General features: G+C 35.7%; 2 protein-coding genes across 3 annotated transcripts; one reads left to right on the top strand and one right to left on the bottom strand.

The window, feature by feature from the left end:
* The first annotated feature begins 243 nt into the window (after window positions 1-243).
* Window positions 244-4,917, top strand: LOC108202021 (putative disease resistance RPP13-like protein 3). Of its 2 annotated transcripts, XM_017370382.2 has the most exons (2): window positions 244-1,927; window positions 4,483-4,917. In XM_017370382.2, the coding sequence occupies exons 1-2, from the start codon at window positions 340-342 to the stop codon at window positions 4,488-4,490; spliced, it is 1,596 nt and encodes a 531-aa protein (XP_017225871.1). In that variant the 5' UTR covers window positions 244-339; the 3' UTR covers window positions 4,491-4,917. The 2 variants fall into 2 exon arrangements, with proteins under 2 accessions (XP_017225871.1, XP_017225870.1); XM_017370381.2 differs by lacking the exon at window positions 4,483-4,917 and having other exon boundaries at window positions 244-3,110.
* Window positions 4,549-6,145, bottom strand: LOC108201483 (probable nucleoredoxin 1). Its single transcript, XM_017369762.1, has 4 exons — window positions 6,113-6,145; window positions 5,214-5,753; window positions 4,596-5,059; window positions 4,549-4,552 (listed from the first exon to the last, which is right to left on the bottom strand). Exons 1-4 carry the CDS (start codon window positions 6,143-6,145, stop codon window positions 4,549-4,551), a joined length of 1,041 nt encoding a protein of 346 aa, XP_017225251.1.
* Between the last annotated feature and the right edge of the window lie 11,540 nt (window positions 6,146-17,685).

Genomic DNA, 17,685 nt, shown 5'->3' with positions numbered 1-17,685 from the left:
GTTGTAATATTTTGACTAATACATGGCTAATGTGTGAAGCTTGTTTTGATTATTCAGTAAAAGACATGAGACTGGTTGTTGTGGAGAATTAACAATTGAAACTTGATAAGAAAAGTCTAATCTCCAACATTATCACAGAATAATTTTTGAGAAATCCAGCTCGATCTGATTATTTCAAAAGACAATGAATTAAATATACGAACCACTTGCTTATGCGTTTTGTTATATATGTAGCTAAGCCTGGCTGAGCATCCAAATTATCAAAGCCTTCTAATTGTTAGCCTCAAAGTTACATTATAATCATAAATCCCCGTTTGTTTTTTTACTCAACAAAAAAGAATGGTTGATGCAGTAGTATCATCTGCAATTACAATGTTGGGTGAGTTTATTGTCCAAGAAGTTAATATTAGGTTAGCAGTGAAAGATAATGTAAGGTGGCTCAGAGACGAACTAGGCTTCCTCCAATCTTCGGTAAGACAAGCAGAATCAAGGCAAGAAGAAGACTTAGTCCGAGACTGGGTGAACAATGTTAGAGATGTCGCTAATGATGCAATAGCTATACTGCGAAAGTTCAGCGATCTCCAACAAGAACATGCAGCTCCAAAACGAGGTGTTTTGGATTGTTTTCGGGGCATGTGCAAGAAAGAAGCTACACTTTATGATATTGGAAATGACATCGAGTCACTTAAGGAAAGGATTGTCGAGATAAAAAACAGGCGAACTGATTATCGTATTGACAACATCTTGGCCACTCCAAGCAAGCAGCAAAAAGAGAGAAGTCTACTAAGAACAACCGCCATCGATATCGAGGTTGAAGTGGTGGGATTCGAGGAAGATATCAACATTTTGACAGCTGAAATTGATAGCACCGATCCATTCCTAAAAGTAATTTACATTCATGGAATGGGAGGGCTGGGAAAGACTTCACTTGCCACAAAGCTGCACAACTCTCACGAGTTGAGACATTTTGATACTCGTGCTAAGGTTTGCATCTCCAGCGAGTATGACATTAAAGATGTTCTTAAGAGGATAATAAAGTCTTTCATGGGTCCTGAGCATGAACAACATTTGTCAAACCTGACTGAGCATGACCTGTTGCAGTACCTGTCAAAGCTACTACAAGATCGAGGCCGCTATTTTGCGCTGATTGATGATATATGGGACATGAAGGTCTGGGAACAGATTAAAATTGCATTTCCAGACGTCAAGAATGGCAGCAGGATTATCATAACCACCCGGAATAAAGACGTTACAAGGATGGCAGATGACAAATGTTTTGTCCATCCACTCCGTTTTCTGATGGAAGAGGAAAGCTGGCAACTCTTTTGTAAGAAAGCAGAACCAACAACCAAGAGCATGGACAAGTTGGGAAGAGAGATGGTTGGTAAATGTGGAGGTTTGCCCCTTGCAATTGTGGTACTAAGCGGCCTATTATCTGAGAAGCCGAAGTATGAGTATTGGTCTAATGTGAAAGAACATATTTGGAGACACTTGAAAGACGGTGGTTCTTTTAGGATTGAAGATATACTATCTTTGAGTTACAATGGCTTGACTTCTAAGAAGAAAAGAGATTGTTTTCTTTACCTTGCAAGGTTCGCGGAAGACCAAATCATTAACGTTGACAGGTTAAAGCTTCTATGGATTGCAGAGAAATTCATATCAGAAGCTGACGAACTAGATGGAGTGGCTATGGAGGATCTGGCCGAGGATTATCTGAATGAGCTAATTAATCGCAATTTAATTCAGATAGCAACATTGCTTTGGAATGGAAAAGTATCCCATTGCCGGGTTCATGATCTTGTACATGAGCTTGCCATAAATAAAGCAAAGGAGCTAAAATTATTGGGAACTTTCGACTCAAGTCAACATCCAAAAACCATCGCTTTGTTGGAAGGACAACCGCGTCATGCCATTTATAATGGAATTGGTGAGTACTTCAATTTACTTGAGGGTAGATCTGATATTTCTTTGAATTTGTGTTCATTAGCACTGCTAAATAATTTAAGTGTTAGGGTCGAAATTGAAGAAATGAAGTTGGACACCAAATTCAAAAACCTTAAAGTGCTCGATCTCACCAGTCTAGATTTAGATAGGATACCAGAAGAAATAGGGCACTTAGTTCTCCTAGAGTTTTTAGGTTTAACGAGTTGTTCAGGACTAGAGTTAACAATACCTACGAGTATAGGCAAGCTAAAAAAGCTACAAACTATTTGTGGTGGTTCATCTGATTGCTACTACAAAATGCCTAGAGATATATGGGAGCTAAAAGAGTTGAGACACCTAACTCAGGGACGCTACAAGACATTACCAAAATTTGATAGTAGGAATATGAAGATAGTCAGCCACCATACGAATCTTCGGACTCTAGATACTGTACTTTATGGGGAATGGATGCAGATTCATACCATCATGAACATCACCAACCTACATACACTATCCGTGTTGACAATTAAAGCACCTACAGGAAATGATTACACATTGCAGTCTGTAGGTGATCTAAAAAATCTCCAAACGTTCACCCTATCCTCTATTTTAACTGAGATCCCAACACTTGAACCACTTCTGTCTTGCAATCGTCTTAAGCTCGTTGACTTATGGGGTACTATAAAAGGTCCATCAGAGTTAAGTTTTCTGCCCGATTCAGTCACGGATTTAAGACTAAGAAACAGCGAGTTTACAGAGGATCCAATGCCAAGTTTGGGGAGTTTACCTAATCTCACTGCTCTTGAGTTAAAAAAGGTGTACGACGGACGTCAGATATTTTCCGGTCATAATGCATTTCCAAGTCTTCAAATTTTGAAATTAACAGATTTTCCCAATCTGGAAGAATGGGAAATCGAGGACGGAGCTCTGCCTTGTCTCAGAAGTTATGATCAATTGGGCTGTGTAGGATTGAAAACTCCCTCGCAACTACAACGTTTATGGAAGGAGCAACTACAACAAATGTTTATGCCAATGTACGGAGGTGATGTTGAGTTAACAAATTATGTTGTAGATGGACTGATGGGAATTCATAACTAGGGAATGTGGTAATATCTAGAACGGTTTATAGATTCTTTTCCTTGTAAAGAATTTTACAACTGTATTGTTCTAAAATAGTTAGTTGAGAAGTGTTGTTAGTTTTATCATCAGAAGGAAAAATAATCATAACATTCTACTCCAAGTTATCCAACAAACATCTGACAGAAAAAAAGTTATCCTACTAGCTGAAATAATTAACAATTTTGATAATTTGAGAACAATTCCAGTGAGTCTGTGACACTAGTACAGGGCTTAAGGTCCACCACAGCTGATTTTTGCCAACATAAATGAAGGGATCATTGAGGTATTCTCCACGAAAAATCATTGTAAGAGAGGTTTAAACAGCTTAAAAAGTTCAAATGCGACAGATTATGTGGAATAGGACCATAAAATTCATTTATAATACGTCAAACGACTATGATATTATTTTAGAATATTAATATTTTAAAATAAATATTATATATATATATATATATATATATATATATATATATATATATATATATACATATATTCGAGTTTCGAATCGGGTCCAGGTTCGATTCGGGCAAAACCCAAACCCGGTCCGGAATTAATTAGGGTCTAAAAATAGAACCCAAACCCGAACTCGGATCCAAAATTCTTGGTTTAATTAGACTCAATCAAATAGGAACAGGTCGGGTACACGTCGGATTATTAGCAATAGAATTTTTATAATTTACATGAGAAATAAGTTTACGAAATTATTTGAAATAAATATAAAATAATTTAAAGAAAGTAGATACAAAGTCTGGAGATGGGAAGGCACAAGTTTCAGCTGTTCATCAATCTCATTACCATCATCATAGCCACCTCTCGCTATCTACTTCTATACTAAACCTAATCCTATCTTCAACTTCCAGCAAGACCTCATTTTCCAGATTCCCATCAGGATTAAAGGGAAAATCCATACTGTCACTAAGAACAGGGTCTGTTGAACGTCTGACAACCGATCCGTCACGATCAAATGCAAGAAGTCCATGACACTTACCACGAAACTTACCACGAAGTATAAGATCTATAAACTTACCTGCATATGAGTCCTCATCAAAAGGATGATGCATCAACCATAGGTAATCTGTTGCGGCCTGCTTTGACGTCTGATCTGATCATAATTCATGTGGATCACTTCAAACTCATCATATGTACCATTCATCATTAGATACCTTGCTTTAAGCTCCCTTAACGTAGAGTCCAAGTCAGACTCGTAATTCTCAAAGAATACTATGATTTTCTTGCCAACAAGTTGGGAAAATCGAACCTGTACCAATATTGTAATAGAAAAGTTAGAAAGCTTAAAAGAGTTTGAAATAAAGCAACAGAATCACCATCTCAATAGAAAAAAGTGCTGGAGCTTAAATAAGTATAGAAAATAGAAAAAAGAACTAAACTTGTCTCTGCAACAGTTTGAAATTTAATTATTTTTTTGTTTCACTTCTTCAGCGGAGTAAAGAAAAATTGGAGGACTTTCAAAGACAATAGGATAGAGAATAACACACACAAAGGAACTCACCTGGGACCCATTTTTTTGTTTGAAGATGGCATCTAGATCCCACAGCATCTCTAGCTTCAAATCCTTTATCCTTTCAAGCTCTAAATTGGCAGCACTACATGTATTAAAGGGATATGCTGGAACACCGTACAGCAGCGATATGTTCCCGCCCCACGGTTCCATGAAATTTCCATGAGGTCCAATAATCATCAGCCTATAATCTGGCTTGGACCCTAGTTCTTGAGGATATTGGAACAGCCTCTGCAACCCCTTAATAAAGTTTGTGTCATCAAATGGAACTGCCAACCAAGGCATGGTCCGAAATGCATGCAAAAATGAAGCTTCACCTGTGCGGCCATAATAATCCTCAAACCAACCATGCACATAAATGAGCACAATCTCAAAATTTTCCATATTACCAGATAACTCTTCATAAATCATCTTAAGTTTCCTTGTGAAGTTTTGAAGTTTCAGACATGGAGAAAAATATAAGCCTACCACCTTTTTGTCAAGATCATGAAGAGGTACCTACAAAAGAAAAAGGTAGCATTAACAATGGAACACTAGGATGATAATCAAAAATATTACAATGAGCAAATGAAAAGAAACATGATGGGAGAGGAGACAAAATGTAATGATGAAAATGTTGTTAAAACAGCCACAATTGCAATAGAATGTATACCTGCTCTCCTTTGTTGTTGATGAGAAAATCACGTTCTGAAGAAGCCAAGAGTTCTTTCACGGAAGGAGGCTGCTTTTTTATTACATCATCTTCAGAATCAAGAAATTGTATTCTATCGCTGGTAAAAGGAAAAGCAGCAGCTCCATACCTAAGAAACAAAGGGGTGGCATCACAATGCAAAACCACGCCTGTTGGGTCAATGATGATTGAGCGAGGGCTTGTGCGCACATCCCCGGAGATAGCAAAAAAAGTTTCCAGGCGTTTACGGGTTTTTCGATCTGACAAGGGTATGGCAGGCCATGGCATGGAGGGAAATGTTTGTAGAAAATGTTTATGTGCAGTAGTGGGAATTTGTTTGAAATATTGAGAAAAATCAGCATCTCTAACGATAACAAAGACGATCTCAAAAGCACCTGTGAGGTGTAACTTAGTGTATATATCCAACAAGTTTGTTATAACTATTTTCCCAGAGCCAAAACCGTTGATTAGTGACATAAACAATAAAACAACAACCTTGCCTTGTAGATCTTTGGCCTTGACCTACAACAACCAATTAAAATTATCAATAAGCACGATGCTAATTCAAAACGGAAAAGCTATAAACAAAATTGAAACTTTAAAATAGCAGATACCATACATGTTGATTATTGTTTTGGCTGTAATTGACAAGAAAGTCTCTTTGTCTAGTGAACAAGAGGTCCGATAATTTAATTGCATCCCCAATTTGAATGATATTTGAACAACTCTTCTTTTTCTTCTCTCATAACTTAAACAGCGTCTGATTCCTATTGCTACTTAGCATCCCTCGCGTTTCCACCATCCTCTCTCTTCCAAAACTGATTTCTTGAACTGAATATTACATCAAGAAACCAAACCCTAAGCCACATATGTACACAAACCAAAACCCTCACATTACTGAATAATGCAACCATCATATATAACTAATACACGCAATATTACATACATATGTAATGAACTTACCTCCGAGAAGGAAACTAATGATATTTCGCCAGAGAGAACGCGGTGTGGAGAGGGAGATCGCGGAGATTGGGGGAAAATTAGTTGTACGTGTGTGAGCGGGAAAGACTACTTCGTATTTGTTCAATTTGTTTTATAGTTGTATCTCCGTTTTTTCCCCTTTTAATAATAATAATACTATTTTTGATTATTTAGACTTCAATTTTGTAAATTATTTATTATATTAATGTAGGGCTGTCAAAAAATCCGAAAAATTCAATATCCGACCAAAAAATCCGCTACCGTATCCGGAAAAAAGCGGATATAATCCGTATCCGAAATAAAACGAATATTATTCGCATTCGAATCCGGAGATTGCGGATACGGATATGGATATAGGCGTATCCGTATATGAAAATATCCGTATCCGAAATAGTTTATTTATATATATAATAATAATATATAAATTTATTATATACTATATATTTTTTGTTTTATCATATTAATTTTAAACAAAAATATAATTTAAAATAAAAAGAAACATTAACTTAACACAAGTATGACAAGTATGACAATGATAATTATGTTTCTTTGTAAAACAAACTATCACCGCAAGAATGTAAAAATAATTCAACCATCTCTCACTTTTGACCTGTACGTCAAACCACTTACCCTTTACAATCCTTGCCCACCAACACTTTACCTACGCACCCTCGATCTACACCTTTTCTAGGTTTCTCAATCTCTCTCCCTCATTTCCATCTCGATTCACCTCCGGATAACTCCAATACACCACTGGCGGCGATGCGAAACGTAAGTATAACGGCAATCCACCGCCTCCTATCGTCGGCTGCCACACCCCCGGCTTCTCATCTCAATCTCCCGACGCCGACAATCCGATGACGCCTGATGGCGAGATCCAAGCTGCCAAGTAGAGGACACCAATCTCCGGCCGCCGCACTTCTCATCACAATCTCTGAATCTCAGAATGTATATTTGGTTTTGATCGATGTTTGGAAAACAGATCCGGATAATATTCGACGGATACAGATATTTTTATTCTAAAATTTACGGATCTGGATTCGGATTCGGATACGGTTTTAAGTTGGCGGATACGGATACGGGCAATTACGTATCCGTTTTATCCGTTTGACACCCCTATATTAATGAAATGTTTTAGAAGATGTCGCACTTATTGTAATTTTTTTAATTAAATATATGCTCATTTATTTTAAATAAAATCATTGACATTGATATTGATGTATTTAAATATGTTAATAAATTAAATAAATAAAAAATATGCATACCATATTTTATTTGTCGGATAAAACTAAATAATAAATTACGAAAAATATTAGAATAGACAAGAAAAATCGAGAGAATCTTAATCATCAACCACATTTTCATATAATCTAGAATAAGATTTGAATTCGTCGATCAAAAAATTATGGATCATCAACCACATCAATAAACAAAAAAAAAGATTTGAATTTGTCGATCAAGAGAATCTCGATTATCGGCCACATTTTCATAAAAAAAAATCAAATTTATCGTTCTTACAGCGTCTCTACATCCCTCGCGTTGCCACCATCCTCTCTTTGACTAAGTAGGGTGGACAGATTAAATCAATTAAAACAAAGTTGCTATATAATCCAAAACTTCTGCAAAGTGATTTAAACTTCTATAAAAAGATATACATTATTATCTTAATCACCCAATTATACCAGGAAAGGGTAAAATTAAATTTAATTAATTCACCATACAAGCCAATTCAAACCCAAATTACGAGAATTGTAAACCATCATTACATATGAGAACATCTATCCATAATTTTTTGATCGACGAATTCAAATATTTTCCTGATTATATGAAAATGTGGTTGATGATTAAGATTCTCTCGATTTTTTTATAAATTCTAATATTTTTCCTAATTTATTATTTAGTTTTATCCGACAAATAAAATATGGTTTGCATATTTTTTTATTTATTTAATTTATTAACATATTTAAACACATCAATGTCAATGATTTTATTTAGAAATAAATGAGCATATATTTAATTAGAAAAATTATAATAAGTGTGACATCTTCCAAAACATTTCATTAATATAGTAAATGATTTACAAAATTGAAGTCTAAATAGTCAAAAATAGTATTATTATTGAAAGGGGAAAAACAGAGATAGAACTATAAAGCAAATCAAACAAATACAAGTGGTCTTTTCCGCTCACACACGCACACACTAATTTCTCCCCAATTTCCGCGATCTCCCCCTCCACACCGCGCTCTCTCCGGCGAAATATCATTACTTTCCCTTCTCGGAGGTAAGTTCATGTAATATTGCGTGTATTAGTTATATATGATTGCATTATTCAGTAATGTGAGGGTTTTGGTTTGTGTACATAGTGTAGACATTTTGGTTTTGTAATTTTGTATCGTGGTTGAAATATGTGTGTGTATATATTGCTGATTGTTTTAACTTTACATTTTGATGTTTTTTACTTTACATTTTGATGTTAGGGAGGGCCTGATTTGATTCTTATGGATAATAAGAGATTAAGAGAAAGATACATTCGAAATGGTATAATTTTCTCTCCCGTAATGTTTTTGAGTTAAGTTTAAGTTATGTATTGTAATCTTGTTTTAATTGTTATGTTGCATAAATAGTCGATCCTACGGGGTTGGAATGATTTTCAAGCGACCATTTTGAAAAAACCTCGAGGGTCGGTAGCTTCGGTTGTTGTTTCTCCCATCCCAAAAGGGTTCATATTCCTGAATTTTACAAGCTTGTGCTCACTTTTAAAGGGAGCTTTCCACTGGGCAAAATGGAATTACCTTGCACTATATTGGACACTCCAATATTTGCAATACATGGACTCTTTGCTCTCCGTGTTTCAAAGGAAAAGAATTCTTATAGAGAATTATGTTGTGTTTGGTTGGGGAGAATGGAATGGAATGAAATGCAATAAGTAAAAAAACTTGAAACTAATAAAAATAGAAAGAAAATTTTGGAAAAAATTTGAGAGACTGCAAAATTGCTATGATGAGATTTGACAAGAAATTGAGGATAGGAGAGAATGGAGCATTCCATCTTAAATTGAAGGTGTGATATCTACTACATGATGTAAGGAATGGAATGGAGGAAAGAATGAAATTACTTAAAAATTGTTCATAAGATAGTTCATTTTTCATTCAATTCCTTCCAATATCATTCACAACAACCAAACACAACATTAGGGTACAAAATCAATAAAGGAAAGTTCGTGTTTGGCTAGCCTGCCCAACAGGTGATGCGTTTTTTTTTGGTTTGTGCATGTGTTTGCGCTTGAAATTGTTTTGTTTGCGTCTTAACATCTGCTTTATTATATAGGTCAAAAACGAAGAACTGATGGATTATTGGTGGCCATGCTTAGGAACTTTGAGATTTGGAAGTCATGAAGAGTACCGGCGTTACGAGGAAGAAAATCATAATTTTGGCCAGCGTCTTACTAAAGATGACTACTTGGAGAAAGGCCAACAACTTGGTGAAACGTTTATCTCGAGGATATTAGAAATTATGGCAAGTCATAATTATATTTTCGGAGGACAATATAATTGTCAGTGCTTTAAGGATTGTATTCGGGCAGGGCTTGGTGTTAAGGTGGAAATAAAATATGTGACCCTTATTCACAAGGCAAACATGCTCGGCTTGAAAAAGATTGGAGTCCTATTTAGTGATTCCGATTGGAAACCTGTGAGTATAAAAGTCCAAGAGAAAAAGAAGGATCAAATAATTATTTCTTTGTAACAAAGTAAATCAATCGTGTTAAAACACAAATGACTAATGTTTGTTAACATGTCGATCAATTTAGTTACGAGTAAATGTTGAATGCGAAAAAAATAGATGTGTGTGCGTGTATATATACATATACGAATAAATATATGTCTATATAAATATATACGTATATAGATATGCTTCGGATTAAAAGCGGGTTAGATTAACGTCAAATTAAAACCAACCCATAATATGCGGCTTTTTAAAGTAATTGAATTGAGATTGTAAACCGGGTTTCAATTTCAGTTCAGATTAATATCGGTTCGATTTATACGGATTATGCGATTTGACCTGAATTGTAATCATCCATATTAGGGATGAGACGGTATGATTCCTGATTTCATTTCTTTACCGCTGCACGAATTAAATGATACTAAGAATTCTCTTATGCTAGTGAACTATTGTTGGGTTTCGGGGCAACAAACGCAGCGGATAATCGACGTAAAATCAAAAATTCCGAAACCCTAACCCGAGGATCCATCTATAAAGTACGGCTGATCATGGAGATACGAAGTAATACCTTGTTGAAGCTTTACGTTAGCGAAAGATGGAGGTCCGAAACAAGCAATCACCACGCAGCCCTCGGTCTAAGGATCGCGTCTCTAAGCAGTCCACACGAACGTCTGATCGCCAAAGATCACCGGAGCCGGTACTAGCCGAATGCAGCCCCTCTCTCTCTCTCTCTCTAGCCTCTCTCTGATGTAGAGCTGCTAGGGTTTTAGTAAAACGAATTTTTATCACTTAACCCTAAAACAATACATCATTATGTATTTATAGGGAAGAGAGAGATAGATGGGCCAAACCCTAATCGGATTTGGGCTTCTCCAAACCTAATCCGATTTCGGTTTTAATATTAAATTCGAAATTCTAATTACTTAATTAAGACCGGCTCAATTAAATAATTTATTTCGAACTTAATCATTTAATTTAAATTCAGAATTTGAATTAAAACTCCTTTAAACGTTCAAAGTGTGTGACCCTTTAGGTTATTATTACGTTGGCAATAATTTTAATATCCAATAATAAAATTATAAACAATGAGCGGTATCTGGTAATACATCATTGCTACCCAAGTAATAATAATAATTGGTGATTCAATTAAACCTTTTGTGAATAATGTACAATGTAATATAATCTCTTTAACCTTATATTATAGATCAGACTCAAGGCATGTATTGTGTCATCCTCTTCATCGTCTAATCCGAATTTCCTTAATCAATGAGTAGACTATTAAACAAATCAATATTTGAGCACGGCCATGCATTTTATAGTCTCACTCAATCAAGAGGCCAATAATATCACTCCTAAAATAGGAGGGTTAAATCCTTTCTAGATCATTCATATTTCTCATACGATTCATAATATACCCAATGTACATTTCATCATCACCCGGTCAAAGGTAACTTTTAGTGCAACCAAAGTATATTAATTCTCATATAGAAATATAATGATATCAAGTCAGAGGATCATTACATCATTATCACAGTGAGAATTTCCAATGACACTTATTAACATGTAAAATCTCACGGTGGGTCATTCCAGTGCCATGTGTCGATACATGCACTTATGTTCTTGACTTTAGCATCACTATACCTATGATCAATGAGATGTGATCATCAGTCAACAAACATACTAGTCTTAATGCATCATTATTGTCCCTTAACAATAATACTCGACTAGGGACATTTAGGAATATTGATATTATTCTCATAATCTCATTTCTAAGTCACGTACTTAGAGATATAGAATTACATATAATGTTCCAAGGACATTTATTATGCTTTCAATTTATTACGCAGTAAATAAAGACATAATAAATATTTATTCAATAATCAATATAACATAATTCATAAATGTCTACGATAGAGCACAATAGTATTGTCTCTAGGACACCAATACTAACAACTATGTCATTCATGATTATTCAAAAAATAATAACAATAATACGAGCTAATTTAACATATTTTCCCGGGGTGCAGTTTTCAACATGTTACTTTCAAATGTATTCACCAAAGTTTTTTTTTTTTGACAGATATTCACCAAAGTTGTTAATTGCATCATTTCTTAGGAAAATGTCTGGTGCAAAATCTATTTTTCGATTAAAATAAGTAATTATTTAATGTAATTAACAACATCACGTTTTCTCTAATACCAAATTTCGTAGCTGAAAAAGCTGGATGACCAAAAAAATTACAATTTTTTTCTCATGTAAGACAAGTTTTTGACAACCTTTTTTTATAATAACACGAGACTTGTATAATTTGACCATATTATTTGGAAAAAATTTGGAAGACTCAGCTGCTCTGTCTCCTCCTTGGTCATTAGTGCTTGCTATAAGCATGTAAGCAAATCTAGGAAATATTCATCTAACAATAATGGAAACAACACTCATCCTCCTCGAAATTGATGTGTTATTTTATAACTAACCGCAAGCGCACGGTGTCTATTGTAGTGTAGACTAGCAAATGCGGGTCGTATCCTCAAGGAAATAGAAGTTATCAATTTTATTCAGCTATATTTAATTGTTTCCAGATCAAAATGATTTTAAAAGAAATATTTTAACTAACTAATTATCACTAGATTAATACTAACTAAAAAGAAACTAAAATAATATATTAAACGTCCAGGGCAATCAGGTCCACCATGCTTACACAATGACTGACTCTAAGCTAAAACAATTAAAGTGATCACCCAACTAGAGTTTGTCAATCTCTCTCAAGTATCAACACTCTCGAAACATGATTACACATATAATCATTTTTAGTAATTCAATTAATCGAGTAATTAAAGCAAGGCTAATCTCTCTCGAGTATTAACGCTTTCAGAAATCCGATGATGCTCTCACACTCAAATTCAATTCTACTAATTGTATGTGTGCCTCTAGTAGTATATCTCTCGATTATACTCCTATTCGCATAGAATCAATTCATGATATCGGCCGATTACACAAATCAATATTAAAACATATCAATTAGAATTACCACAACAAATCAAATCACTATGAAAATCATGCCAATATCATAGTGCATGCATGGCTTCCCCTTAAGCCCTAGAACACACTACTCAATAATAACTAAATAACTAAAACAAGTAGAATAGTAAAGACACATAAGTAAACTAATAAGAAAAGAGATGAAAACTATGGAAGAAAACCTTGAACCTTCATTCTTGTCACGTACATAAAAGCCATAGTTTCTCCATAAGCCTCCCTACCTAACCCTAATTCTAATCTAATAGTGTACCATGATAAAAATAATCCTCTCTCCAATGATATAAGTCTTTTTTATGTTTAAAACTAATATCTTCAAATAAATTCCAAAACAAGATAGGATTTGCCTTCAAAATTCGTAACTGACTTTGCACAGCAGTTTATGGGCCTTTTCAGTTGGATTTGCCTTCTTGGGCTGTATCTTAATTAAATAAAATTTCCCAAGCTTCGCGTGGGCTGTAAGAGCGTCCAAATCCGACATTCGGAACTCAAGATATGACTCAAACAGTGCAGAAATCGGGTAGAACCCAATAAATCCAAATTTCCTTAGAATTTAGCTACAAAATAGCTAATTTATCTTCAAATCCTTATCAACTTGGAATTCTTTATTTCCTACAATAAAACATGAAAATATATTAAATAAATATCCGAATCAGTGCAAAATATAATTAAACTAGTATGTGTGCCCGCTTCGCAAGGGCATGCAAAATGTTTTTAATATAAAAATGCTTTACAAAATGCTTTGATTACAAAATGCAAAATGTGGATATAACGATCAAGCAAGTTACGAACAACTTGAAAGCTTTACAAAATGCTTTGATTACAAAGTGAATGAACACTTGAAAATGAAGGATGCAATGCCATATTTATAGGCAAAGCATTTGTACATGTAAGACAATTGAAAGACAAGACAATTGTGAGTTGCAAAGACAAAGTAGCAAGGGCAAGACAATTTCAGATTGCCTTGCAAGCACAAGACACAGCAGAAAGACAATTTTAAGGCTAGCAAGACAATTCTAAACTCGGCCAGACAATTGACAAATGCCTTGGCAGGCTAGTTTCATTCGGTAAGACAAATTAATTGTCTAAAGGCATCCACTTGACATTGTCTTGCAGCAATACCAAGTAATCGGTAGGACAATTCACATTGTCTTGCAGACCTTGGTTTTTCTTCGGTAAGACAATCCATAAGGGATTGTCTTGCCAGTGTTTCAGGAACCCAGTAAGACAACTGAGATTGTCTTGTAAGTTTCATAACATTCGGTAAGACAATCTAAAGAGATTGTCTTGCCGAATCCTTTACAAATTAACAAGACAAATCAGATTGTCTTGTTGCTTAAGTGTAGGGGATTGAAATGTAATTTGTAGATTATATTTAAATAGAAAATTATCCACTTAATTAATTTAATCATATAAATTCATAAATTAAATTAATTCGTGAATGAATTAATTTAACAAATAAATTACATAATTAATTTAATTACTTGAGAAGTGAGATAATAATCAATTAAATATTAAATCACACCTTCTTCAGTAGATTTGCTTCCCGTCTTCTTTAAACATTAATAACTCCGTCTTGATCAGTCGGACGAACGAACCACCAACTCTGCTTAACTTCAAATATTCAATTTGAATAACTGATACACAAATGCACTGTCTGGTTCATCTGTATCTAGTTAACTCAAATATTCTTTGTCAAATAAACATTAAGAATTTGATTTGTTCGTCGAGTCATCGTCTTGTAAGTACTTCTTCATTAAATGGAATCTTCTGATAAAATAAAGTATAGAAACTTTATATCTTCTGAACTCCTGGACGTGCCACAAAAGATTATTTGTTCACTGAGGCTTGAACATATTAATGAACTTCTTTCAGTGGTGTGCAGCAGCATCCTGGAATTTATCTGACATATAATTCCCATAAATCATTTGACGTTCTTCGTACGGATTCCGTTGACTTGCTATTTACTGAGCTTTCTTATCTGAGTTGAGTTGTACCTTTTTAAATACAAATAGGCTGAACATATGCCTTTCAATCTCCCCCTATTTGTTTGTTAACATAACATGCAAATTTCCTAGAGGATAACTCAACTAACAGATAAGACAAAGATTTAAACAAAGGAATGTAAATAGCAAAAGTTTATGGCTTGCATTAAACATTAAACCATATTCATAATAGATTACAAAAGGATGTTCCTTGAACATATCTAACAAAATATCCTAATCAATCTATTCACTCAGAACGAGTGACTTCTCCTTCTTCAGCATCTGAACAGTGAATAATTGGAGTAGAAGGCTCATTCTGAGTAGGTTCTTCAGCTGCAGTGGATTCTCCACGCTTCTTTCTTTCACGAGCCAAAGAGAGATAATATTGAACCTCAATATCCACAGGGTCTTCGATGAAATCTGCTGGCTGAGATTGGTTGATATACTTCATCTTCCTGAAGTATTGATGAATGTTTCTCCTTGTGCAGTAGTTCACAATCTCAGTATCAGCATCAGCTTTGACCTTAGTAGCGAAGCCCTTGGTACGTAGAATTGTAGATACAAGAACCAACTGACTCACATCATACTTAAGAAGATGTTGGTGGTCCAGGTAGAAGGTTCCAAATTTTCTCTCGTGAATGAACTTGACACAGTAAGGCTTTCTGACAACTTGTGGACTGTTATGAATAGCACAATCCATAAGTTTGTCACGAAGGAGTTCATTCAGATTTGAACTGCGTCTGATCTTGTTACGAATCACCCAGATTTCAGTTAGAGATAGAAACTTGAATAAATCAATTGAAACCCTGAATGTTCCGTTTCTCTGAGTAGAAATAATGATCTCCCATTCATTGAGAAGATTCTTGACACCAATAGTTATATATTCTAACTCGAGAGCAAGAGCACGCATAAACATATCTTCATTAGGGTTAGCCTCTCTCAGGTCATAAATGAAGGATTTGAATTTACCATCATTGAAAGGTTCCCTTTGAGGTCCAGAGAGGATTTGCCTTGCAATATCCCAGCTTTCACCAACTTTTCTGGAGATATCCTCTCTCTTTTCCTTGCACTTAGCATCCCACAGTTTCTGTTTCTCCAGCTTAACCAACTCATCAGTTGTCCTCTTTTCATCTACCAGTTTCTGCAGTTCCTGAAGCTTTGCTTTGCTAGCTTCATGTTGAGCTTTGAACATCTTGACCTTTTCCATGTGCTCAGGATCTACAGACTGATCTTCATTGAAAAGAAAGCCTTCCTCGAAACGACCTTCTTCCTCAGCTTCAAAATAAGCAGAGTCAAAAGCATCATCATCATCAACATCCTCAGGAATGTTGTCATAATCCTGATTAGTGAAGATGTTCTCAGTTTCAGGCATTTTGCCTTTAGACTTGCTGGCTTCAGAAGAGTCCTTTTCACTTGCTCCTTCTCCACCCTTATCACTCCTATCAGTATCTCCACCCTTGTCACCACCATTGCCACCACCACCAGCATTGCTGTCATCCTTATCTTTGTCATCCTTATCCTTCTCCCCCTTAGTTGAGGGATCCTCTGGAGTAGACTGAGATGTTGACGGATTGATCTTTAAGTGTTGAACAACTTGAGCCAAAGTTTGCTCCAAGTTGTCTAGCTTCGTCAGACAGAGCTCCTGAGTTGTATCAAATTTGTCCATCCGAGAGTGAATACCCTTGACATGAGCATCTAATTCCTGTTTGAGGGAAGAAAATGAAGGATCAACAACCTTTTCTTGTAGAGTCACCAACTCTCCACTTCTGAATCTGGCATTCTCAGCATTCAACCTTTCTATCTCAGCCCTGAGAGCAGCCATTTGTTCCTGTAACAGATCTGTGTTGGTGTGTGCACTCACCTCACGAACACTCAAAGATTTTTCACTATCCTCTCGTGCATGTGTTTCGCTCGGTGTTTGCCTGATTTCACTCGTGTTTGTCACACCGTCACCAGTACCTGTATATACAACCATAGTTCCCTGAGATGGAACTGTAGGTTGTGAAGGAACAAATTGTCCTCCGAATGCCTGTGAAGGCGGATGTACTTGCAGGTTGCCAAGTAGATCCTGATCCAAAAAGAAAGAGTGATCAGAAAGATTTTCATATAACATGTTTTGAAATTCTGTGCTCTCTCTAAGTGAAGAATCAAAAGACACAGGTTCAGTGTTTACTAGCGTGAGTGCTAGTTGTGTGCTTGACTCTTTACAGGATACCGCGGTCGGACGGCCAATTTCAATAAATGCATTCTGTGGAGAGAATGAATCTAGAGACTGTATATTTACCGTTTCAGAGTCCAAATCCTTTTGGGAGGAAATGGATGCAGCTGCAGTTGTCTCTGGTTCTGCCACCCTTTGCTTCTTATGAGACAGAGCTGCGGGATCTCGTAAAAGTGCACTCCCACTCCGTTTCCGGGCTACCTTTCTAACAACAGGGGTTAAAGTAGTGCTGTTTGAAGTGTTTGAAGAAGAATCAGTAGTTGAAGCGGAAACATCAGCTTGGATATGAACCTGGGTGTTTTCAGGTTCAATGTTGGGAGTCTGGAAATCAAATCCAATATCACAATCAAAATCTGCAATATCAATATTAAAGGTATCAGTGAGATTAGAAAGTACCTGAGCTACCTGTAAATCTGTCCTGAAGTCCTGTAGCTCTGGATTGATAGCAGAATCAGCAGGCAGAGGCTGAGAAGTGGATTGTGGTTGAGGAATGGCATGTATATGTGTAGG

The sequence above is a fragment of the Daucus carota genome, chromosome 9 (genome assembly GCF_001625215.2).
Source record: "Daucus carota subsp. sativus chromosome 9, DH1 v3.0, whole genome shotgun sequence".
NCBI lineage: Eukaryota > Viridiplantae > Streptophyta > Magnoliopsida > Apiales > Apiaceae > Daucus > Daucus carota.
Note: the sequence above shows the minus strand (reverse complement) of the source record. Positions and strands in the feature narration are given on the sequence as shown.

Coding starts and splice junctions, on each gene's coding strand:
- LOC108202021 (XM_017370381.2), top strand. CDS start 340: ATGGTTGATGCAGTAGTATCATCTGCAATTACAATGTTGGGTGAGTTT.
- LOC108201483 (XM_017369762.1), bottom strand. CDS start 6,145: ATGGTTGCATTATTCAGTAATGTGAGGGTTTTG. Junction 5,754..6,112: donor TCAGTAATGTGAGGGTTTTG/GTTTGTGTACAT, acceptor TGGTTGTTGTAG/GTCAAGGCCAAAGATCTACA. Junction 5,060..5,213: donor TCAACAACAAAGGAGAGCAG/GTATACATTCTA, acceptor TTTCTTTTGTAG/GTACCTCTTCATGATCTTGA.